The 9,919-nt window shown below is 49.6% G+C and overlaps 1 protein-coding gene across 3 annotated transcripts; it reads left to right on the top strand.

Moving 5' to 3' along the window:
- The first annotated feature begins 648 nt into the window (after nt 1–648).
- Nucleotides 649–8,717, top strand: TRIM21 (tripartite motif containing 21). 3 transcript variants are annotated; one of them, XM_073879618.1, is made up of 7 exons: nt 649–734; nt 1,997–2,451; nt 2,920–3,008; nt 4,072–4,309; nt 6,103–6,125; nt 6,811–6,911; nt 7,158–8,717. In XM_073879618.1, the coding sequence occupies exons 2-7, from the start codon at nt 2,044–2,046 to the stop codon at nt 7,703–7,705; spliced, it is 1,407 nt and encodes a 468-aa protein (XP_073735719.1). In that variant the 5' UTR covers nt 649–734; nt 1,997–2,043; the 3' UTR covers nt 7,706–8,717. The 3 variants fall into 3 exon arrangements, with proteins under 3 accessions (XP_073735719.1, XP_073735720.1, XP_025750265.2); XM_073879619.1 differs by having other exon boundaries at nt 1,997–2,169; nt 2,920–3,015; nt 4,079–4,309; XM_025894480.2 differs by having other exon boundaries at nt 650–734; nt 2,920–3,015; nt 4,079–4,309.
- The last annotated feature ends 1,202 nt before the right edge of the window (nt 8,718–9,919 follow it).

A 9,919-nucleotide genomic window follows, 5' to 3' on the forward strand; every position in this document is an offset into this window, starting at 1 on the left:
GGGCAAGATGAAAAAAGTTCTATGGATGGCGCCAATGGTCACACAAGGAAGTGAATGTATTTAATGCCACTGAACTATATACTTGAAAATGGTTACGACGGTAAATTGTTCTATTTTACTACAATTTTTAAAATAAAAAAAGTAACCTCAGAAAATCCCTAGCTCAGTGACAAGTACACAGTTGGTGCCCACTAAATGTCAATTCTTTTCTTACCACTCACTGGCGTGACACCTGCCTCGGGGTCATGCGGTATAAACCCGTCACCCCCTGATGTTAAAAGAGTATCAAGTCTTTCCTCAGAAGTATTTGTTTCTGGAAGTAGGAAGCAGAGGGTAGCGTGTAAGGGAGAGCTCCAGGCGCTGTTGTCACCATCCAAACCTCCCTAAGAGCAGCTCCCAGAGGTGGGCACGGCACAACACATAGGTGTGGAGTAATGATGACCAGTGTCAAAGGAGGCAACATAATTCCTCCATCTTAGATGCGATATTTTATCTTACTAGAGTCTGAGGACACGGGAGGGAGCGCGAAGCAAGGACAAAATGCTGCGGAGCTCTCTCTAGGGCCAGCCCGGGGCTTCCGCCACCTGCTGCGCCCTAGCTCTGCCCCGCCTCACGCAACGCCCTCTCCTCCTACTCTCCGCCCCTCAGCCCGCCTCCCTTGCAGACGTGATTCCTACCCGAAATCGAAAGTGAAAATAGGAAACCTGCCGCCGGCTGCTGAGTACCCTGAAAAGGTGAGTGCCTCGCCCTGACCCTAGTGCCCCAGCCCTGGCTGGGGGACCTCTCTCCCCTGCCCCAGATCCAAAGGGCCCCTTCCATCCATTGCTCACCCCTAGAGCCTGCAGTCCCAGTTCTCCCTTCACAGTGGGACTCGCCCAGCCCCAGCCCAGCAATTCCCCCCAGCTCCGGCCGCGGCTGGCAGCCTGTCTGGGAGGGGGCCCGGCTATGAAAGTGAATTCCAAGCCACCGGGAAGGGGGAAGGGGCCAGGGCCGCCGTGCTGTTACCGCCTGAGCGGGGCAGAAGCGGGGCGGCAACCTAGCTCGGAGCATGGTCCAGGGACTCCCGTCGACAGTTCCCCTCTGGGGGTGAGGGTTAGGGTTAGGAGTTAGGGTTAGAGTTAGAGAGGGGCAGGATGGTTTCAGATGTTAGAAACATGAGTCCGTGGGGCGCCTGGGTGGCTCAGTTGGTTAAGCGACTGCCTTCGACTCAGGTCATGATCCTGGAGTCCCGGGATCGAGTCCCACATCGGGCTCCCTGCTCAGCGGGGAGTCGGCTTCTCCCTCTGACCCTCCTCCCTCTCGTGCTCTCTATCTCATTCTCTCTCTCTCAAATAAATAAATAAAATCTTAAAAAAAAAAAGAAAAAGAAACATGAGTCCTCGCCCCAGAGGCAATGAAGACAGCTACCAGGTTCCCAGGAAGGAGAGGAGAACCCAGGGAGCGCTTGACCACACATTTGTGTGTATGGAAACACAAACATGTAGTCCATACATACCTACAGGTATATATGCATACAGATAGACATATATAAATATGTACATAATCACAGATATGTATAACTCCTGCCATTATTGTGCAGATTAATGAAGATGTTTGCAAAGCATGAAGCTCCTTGTCAGGCACATGGAGTGTGTATAGTAAATGGCCCCTATCATTGATGATCAGCTCCTCAGCAGAGGACTGGTGACCCGAGAGGGGAGAGGAAAAGCCTGGGCACGGAGGATGGAGCAGAGATGGCCATGATGAAAATAGAGTTGTAAACAGCTTTATCGCTGAAGTTCTCAATAACATTCAGTCTCTTTGGGGGACTCAGTTTCCCCTTCTGTCTGACTACATAAGTAGATGAGACTAGAGAGGAGAAGCTCTTATTATTCAAGTTAATGTTCTGGTCTTATTTTCACCCTTTCCACTTCACTCATCCTCATGTTTTTCTTTGGATTGTTTTTTTCTCACACAACACTTACCTTCTCATTTTCTTTTCTCGTCTCCCCGCTAGGCTACCCCAGGATCTCCCCAGTGCTGCTTACTAAGAACACTATCCTTATGGCCTCAGCAGCGCCGTTGGCAATGATGTGGGAGGAGGTCACGTGCCCTATCTGCCTGGATCCCATGGTGGAGCCTATGAGCATTGAATGTGGCCACAGCTTCTGCAATGAGTGCATCTCTGAGGTCGGGAGAAGTGGGGGCGGCACCTGTCCTATATGTAAGCACAAGTTCTTGCTCCGAAACCTCCGACCCAATTGGCCACTAGCTAACATGGTGGACAACCTCAAACAAATGGGCCAGAGTGCCAAGGAGGGCACACAGGGGGAGCAGTGTAAGGTACACGGAGAGAAACTGCACCTGTTCTGTGAGGAAGACGGGAAGACCCTTTGCTGGGTGTGTTCCCAGTCCCAGAGCCACCGTAACCACCACATGGTCCCTGTTGAGGAGGCTGCTCGGGAATACCAGGTGAGGCCTTAGCACAGAGGCATGAGCAGGTAGAAGGGAGATGGGTCCCTGGGGGGTGCTTTGTTCCCCAGAGCTGGGGGGGCAGAGTCACCTGTGGAGTGGAGGGGTTGGGGAAACGTAAGGGGTCTCCCACCTTCCGTGTCTAATTTAAGCAGAGAACTGCAAGCTCAGCACAACTTTCTCATTCCCTAGGAGCAGGGAATATGCTTGGGAAAATGCTACAAGGATCGCATTTCCTTGTGGCCCCCTGGTTAATTAGGAATGAGTAGTGCCCCACCCCTATACCGCCCCCCCCAACAGTATGGCTGTATTTTTAAGAAACATCCGCAGAATTCCTACCCCAGTCAGACTGTAGTCTTTCCTCTTTCTCTGCACTCAGGCTTTTCAAAGTACCAGCATGGTGGTCGTCGTCATGCCACCCACCCCACTTCTTGGTCTGGTTGGGCACTAACCTGTCTTTCTTTGCAGGAGAAGCTACAGGTGGCATTAGGGAAACTGAGAAAAGGACAGGAGTTGGCTGAGGAGTTGGAAGTGAATATTTCAACAAAGAGAGCAGCCTGGAAGGCAAGTGTCGCATCCAAAAGGGAATCTCAGATCAGAAGCCAGGGTAGAGTCCAGGGTCCCGGTCTCAAGCCCTAACCGTAGCTGTGCCCATCTGGGGAGTGATAGTATATCTCCAAGAACCAGCTGTTCTCTAGGTCTCCTGATAGAGGAGAATAAAAAGGAGAAAATTCCCAATCAGAAAAATCAAGAGTCTTAAAAGAAGGTGCCAAGAGGAACAAGACATACCCTAAAGCTCCCGATCCTTGAACCTAGTCTTAAAACATGACAGCACCCCTGCCTTGGTGTCTGGGACAGAGGTCCCCCAGGAGAGATGCCCAATGGCTAGACCTGTCAGGAAATGACAAGGGCTGTGAGGAACAGACTTATGGGAATGACCAAGGCCAGACATAGAAAAACCAGTGTGAGTGGGTAGTTGCTTGACCATGTCCAGATCACTGGTCCAAAGTAGAACGGACAACTAAAGCTTGTTCTGCCTCTGTAACTGGGAGATGGGGCGGTCAGGGATTAGAGGAATGGAGGGAACTCATGGCCAGTAAAGCCCAGAAAAGGAAGATTTGGGATCAGAGAAGGGTAAGTCAGACTGTGGTGGCAAAAGGAGTCATCGTGTGTCATCGGGTGACCTTCAGTCACTAACAGGAGAGGCCAAGCAAAGATTATCCCAAAGACTCCCGTTCCTCAAAAACTGAGGAACAGTGTTGTGAGCCTGTGTTTGGGAGGTTGTTGGCGGTGGGGACCGGTCACTCTCTCAGGAACTCAGAGATATGAAAACAGAGCGGCACCGTTGGGGGCTGACTGGGTTTTGAAAGAGGCCGTAGAAAGTCTGATACCACGGGCAGTGCAGCTGTGGTTGTGGGACAGCTACAGTGGGCCTCCCCATAATCCCATCTCCCTCTCAGCCCAGAGGCCTCACCCACACACCTCCCCAGCAAAACAGTATGTGTACGTACATGTGTTCTCAGACCCAGGGTGCTGAGTCTACGGGAATAGAAATAGATATGAACACCTTCCTTCCCGAAGCTGAGGAGATTTTGATCAAAACCTTCTCTTTCTATTGACACCAAAGAGCCAGATTGAGACACACAAACTGAGGATTCACGCAGAGTTTGTACAGCAGAAAAACTTCCTGGCTGTGGAGGAACAGCGGCAACTGCAGAGGCTAGACACGGAGGAGAGGGAACAACTGAGAGTCCTGGGGGAGATGGAGGCCACGCTGGCCCAGAAGAGCCAAGCCCTGCAGGAGCTGGTCATGGAGCTGGAGCGGAGGAGCAGGGCCTCAGCCCTGGAGCTGCTGCAGGTGAGCCGGCCCCCCTCCCTGCAGCCCAAGGAGAAACTGAAAAATGGGCAGCCTCAGGGAGCTCTAGCATCAGCAAATGGAAACCCAGTGCCTGGAATAACCGGATTTCAGACCCATGAGTGGTTTGCATTCAAGCCCTGGAAAGGTCCCGATTTAGGAGGGAATTTTCCTTGCGGCAGTTAAAAAGAACAGGCATCCCCGTTAGAGCCTGCTCTGACACATACCAGGTTCACGACCTTGAGAAAGTTCCTTAACCTTTCCGAGTGTCAGGTTTCTCATATGTTAAGTGGATAGTAATATCTCAAAGGATTTTTGTGAGGATAAATGAGAGAAACCACAAAAGCTGCTACATGAGGGTTTGGCCATAGGAAAGTTCTCATACATGTAACTGAAAACACGGCACTAGAAATTAAGAGACAGTAGCCCAGCCCCAGCCCTGCCACCAATTGTCACCATCATTCTAGGGCAAGTGCTTTTCTTTTCCTAGACCTACTTTCTCCATTTGTGAAACAAGCGGGAGGAAGTGGACTGAATAACAAGGATTCCGCAGATGTTAGTCACGATGTATCGTCTTCACACTTCCTGCCACTTCCGTGGACTACCCAAATCCTGTTAGCATGTTGTTTCCTTGACACTGTCTCTCGCTTTCATCAGAAGAAATTTAGCATAAAAGGAAATTTGCCCTAAGCACTCGTAGCCACAAAATCCTGTGTTAATATGTTACTGATTTTTTTTTCTATTTTCATGACAACTGTGGCCATTTCTTAAATAGCACATAGGACACGCTTCAGTGTATTCATTCTGTCATGACAATGCAGTGAGGTATGGGTGCTGTTATCCCCATTTTATAGATGGGAAACCAGAGGGGCAGAGAGCTTGAGAAACTTAGAGACTAAAGCTGAGTAACTTGACCACTTTCACCCAAATAGTAAGAGGCAGAGCTAAAATTAAGCATATAACTTTTTTAAAAAAAAACTCACCCACGTATGTTCTACTTAAAATCATCTCGCATCCCCTAATATGTTTGCCTTGTTTTGGGAAACTGTTGACCAGAGGGTCTCAAAAGTCCCTTTCTGCTCTAACCTCCTACAGTTTCTCTCTTCCCCAACCTTTTCAAGGTCTCTGTCAGATGTGGTCATGAAGCTATTCTTGTTTTTTATATTTTGTTTGTTTCTTCTCCTCATTCTCTAAATCTTGCTTCTGCCCAACACTGAGCCGTGCTTTCTGACACACTTTTGACTAGGCCTAGGAGTGTCCGTTCCCAGGGAAGGGCTCCCAAGCCCTGCCACAGCGTATTCTCAAATGATTCAGTTTCACACGCGTGAGAAAGTAGCCTTAACTCCAGCGTAAAACAGAGCCCTTCCTTCCCAAACAACACAAGCCTGCAAATGAGATGGAGCAGTTTCTGTGCATCCTGACCTGGCCATTCTCACCCTGTGACTGTCTCTGGGCCTCAGCCAGGCTGGGCTACTTGTTCCTTTCCACTGTCCCCCCACTCCTCTACCCACAAATCTGGGCCTTCTGATTTGTCTTCTGAGTCAGTGTCCTTAAACTGGTCATCCTTCCCCTCGCTATAGGTCACACCCATGCCAGTTACCCTGGTTACCGCACGAACATCCACACCCTTTCTCCTCCAAGCTGGTCGGCAATATTTCCGGTATTGGCCCAGAAGAACAATAGGGTAGAGCAATGTCCCATGGGCCTCGGGGGCATCACCTCACCCACAGAACTGAGGTCTCCATGAGAAACCAGTGATCCAGAATTTACACTCTGTCTATCTCTTTTCTCCTCAGGAGGTGAAAAGTGTCCTGGGAAGGTAAGGAGAGGTTTTCTTTGTAAGGGGAGAGGGTGACAGGAAGCATATACACCTGTGGAAAAGGTTTTTGAGTTAGAAAAACATGCACTGATGTTTTCCCCATTCTCCTCCCTATTCTCAAAGACCCAATCCTCCATAAAATATTTTCTGGTCTGCAGCTAATTAATGGGCATCTCGGTTGGTGAGTTGCCCAAGGTAATTAGACTTTAAAAGCTTTACAAAGTGAAGCCCCGACAAACCGGGAAATTCTGTGAAGTTCTGAGTCCACAGCCTGCTAGGTAAAAAGAATCTAGCTGGTTATAAATCTCCCAGAAAGAGCCAGGTGTGAGACCAGCAGCATGGGGCATGGGCAAGACTCCTTGGGGATCCTTATGGAAGTGATTCCATCTGTAGCAGATGCCTCACCTGTAAAATGTAACAGAATGTGCTTGCCTGCTGACCTCAGGCTTGGGGAAGAGATACAGACTGTCCAGTAGCTTCAGGGGGCCCATGTAACCAGGAAGGCCTAGATAGGAACCAAGTCCTACATCTTTTTGCCTTCCACCCCCCCCCACCCCGCCCCAGGATCCTAACACAGGTGTTTGTAAATTTGCACTAAATTGTTATCCACAAGGGAGGCTATAGTGTCATGGTTCAGGAGGGTGGGGCAGGAGTTGGAGAGACGGTCTGTAACTGTTTGCCCCAGGAGTGAGTCTTGGAACCTGAAGGAGCTGGACATCACCTCCCCAGACCTGAGGAGTGTGTGCCTCGTGCCAGGGCTGAAGAGGATGCTGAGGACATGTGGAGGTGAGGCGAGCACCGGGACTGTGGGACTGGGGAACAAAGTGGGTGATGAGGGTGCTCAGTGAGTCCCAGGGTCAGGGAGAGATGGCAGGTCAGGGTAGGTGAGCAGGGACGGAGAGGCAGTTCCCTCAAAAGTCAGGCCTGGGAGCCCTTTCCTCCCACAGTGAGGCCACAGTCACCTCCCGCCACCGGCCCGGGGTTCCTGATTCCCCTCCCTCCCCCAGCCTGACTGTGGTCCTCTCGCTGCAGTGCACGTCACTCTGGATCCGCACACAGCCAATCCATGGCTCATCCTTTCAAAGGATCGGAGACAAGTGAGGCTTGGAGACAGCCGGCAGGAAGTGCCGGAAAATGAGGACAGATTTGACAGTTACCCCATGGTCCTGGGTGCCCAGTGCTTTGACTCTGGAAAGGTTTACTGGGAGGTAGATGTGACAGGAAAGGAGGCCTGGGACCTGGGCGTTTGTAGAGACTCTGTGCAAAGGAAGGGGCAATTTTTGCTCAGCCCTGAGAACGGCTTCTGGACCATTTGGCGGTGGAATGAGCAAAAATATGAGGCTGGCACCTGCCCCCAGACTCCCCTCCACCTTCAGGTGCCTCCACGCCAAGTTGGGATCTTCCTGGACTGTGAGGCCCACGTTGTGTCCTTCTACAACATCACTGACCATGGCTCCCTCATCTATACCTTCTCTGAATGTGCCTTCGCTGGACCTCTGCGGCCCTTCTTCAGTACTGGTTTTAATGATGAAGGAAGAAATGCAGCCCCTCTTGTCCTCTGTCCCCTGGAGATGGGATGATAGGGATCCACTGACCTGTGGCGGCACTTTCTGGACACCAACACCCCCCCTTGTTGGTGCCCTTCTCAGCCAGAGCCTGCCTCATTTCCCCAGGAACTCAACCACTTGTCTCTGCAGAGGGGTGAGGATACCAGCAAGCAGACTTTGGCAGGGAATTCACTGAAAATCGACATCAAATGACCTTCAACATCAGCATTCCTGCACTAGAGTGCTTTCTGATTCCCTCCATGAAACAAACGACTTCTATTTGGCCCAAATCACCTAGATCAACCAAAACTTGTTTCTGCCGCCTTTACGTGACCCAAATCTTGTTTCCTCCTCTCCATCTCTAGACCTTTGGTCAGATCTCTTATACACCTTGCATGGTTTGCGAAGGGGCTTCCTAAATGCATTGGGCCTCAACCTATCCCATTCAGTCCTTGTTCTTGTATACATCAAGGATTACTGTTGCAACATACACACATCAGATCATCAGTGGCTCCACACCACCAATAGAAAAACAGTCATCCTTTGAAAATAAAGGCGGAATGATGTATTCCTTAGATTGCCACATTACATATCCAGCCCCTGGCTCCCCCATCCCTACCATGCTCTTCCAACCACATCTTGTTGATAATGGAGTTGGTCGAAAGGTGTATCAATCTAAATGGAAGGTGGGATGGATTTTTGATATGTCAACTTGGCTAGGCCGTAAGCCCCCAGTTTTTCAATCACTAATCTAAATGTTGCTGTGAAGGCATTTTGTAGATGTTATTAAAGTCCATAATCATTTGACTTTAAGGGAGATTGGATTAGGCCTGCCCAACTTATCCAGGACAATTAAGTGAAAGACCTTAAGAGCAGAACTTCACTGAAGTTCACTGAAGATGATCCATCTACCACTAGTACCTTTAGCTCCTGCCAGAGTTACATCTTGCTGTTCCTGATGCCCTGCCTTGCAGATTTAGGACCTGCCTTGCCAACCCCCACAATTGCATAAGTGAGTTCCTTGCAATAAATCTCTTCACATTTATCTCCTACTAGTTCCGCTCCTTTGGTGAACCTGATGGGTATGAAGGCCAGGACTGCAGTAACAGCATCACCTGGTGATAGCAAACAATCTCTTGAGTTTAAACTTTTAAGGTTGGAACAAGAAGTGCTACACTCAAGTGGTAGTAGGCTGTGAGAGAACAGCTGTCCTTCCAGCAACCTGAGTCCTTGTCTAAAATAGAATCTCAGGAGGAGAGGCTGGGAAAATGGCAGAGTAGGAAGACCCTAAGCTCACTTCCTCCCGTGGATACAACTAGATAACACCCACATCAGTGTAAATAACCCAGAAAATGGCCTAAAGACTGGCAGAACAAACCACCACTAAAGATAGAGAAGAGGCCACATTGACAAGGTAGGAAGGGTAGAGATGTGACCGAGAGCTAGATGGACCGTAGGCCAACCACAGGAATGAGGGAGCCACTGGAGCAGAGAAGGGCAAGAAGCAGACTATCACTCCAGGGAGCCTGCATGGGGAAGACCAATTCCTATAACCTTTGGCATCAAAAACAAGAAGGGCTGAATTTCATGAGTTCTTACAATCAGTGGGACTTAAAGCCTGGAATTTTAAAACTTAGCTGGCTTGGCCCTGGTTGAGAGTCCTGAGGATGATAGGAAGTTGAGTGCCAGACCTTCAAGAGCATGACAAACAGCCCTCAAAGATTCAGCATAGAAGCAGCCATTTGAAAGAACACCTGGGGCATGTTGGAGCGAGTATTACTCATCTCAGAGCACATCCTAGAGGGACAGGGTTTGCTGAGGCACTCCTCCAGGAACAAAGGAGCTGATAGACCCTATCTCCCTTCCCCACCACCCAGCATAAACACAGGGCTAAAAACAGTGGGAAAATAAAGGATTAGTATGGAATGTGACCTGTATTCCTTTAATGCCCTTTGAAAGACAGGAGTAGAGACTAAAATTGGGCTTAATTATTAATATTAGTAATCATTTGCCTATTTGGACTGCTTAAGTGTATACTCCTGAATTGAACACCTGGGTGATGGCTCAAACAGGTGAGCTCCTGAGGCTTATCATTGGGAGACCAAGTATGGGTAGGAGCGAGCCTAGGGGAGCAGGAGTATTTCAGCTTGCTACTCGCTCACCTGGTCAACTGCTATGCATCCTGACATTGGGGCTTCATTTGGGGGAATAAATGCTCATGCAGTGAACAAATCTTTTTTTGTGGCA

Source organism: Callorhinus ursinus, unplaced genomic scaffold, assembly GCF_003265705.2.
Source record: "Callorhinus ursinus isolate GAN/ISIS: 27379988/994484 unplaced genomic scaffold, GSC_fseal_2.0 scaffold35, whole genome shotgun sequence".
Classification (NCBI taxonomy): Eukaryota; Metazoa; Chordata; class Mammalia; order Carnivora; family Otariidae; genus Callorhinus; species Callorhinus ursinus.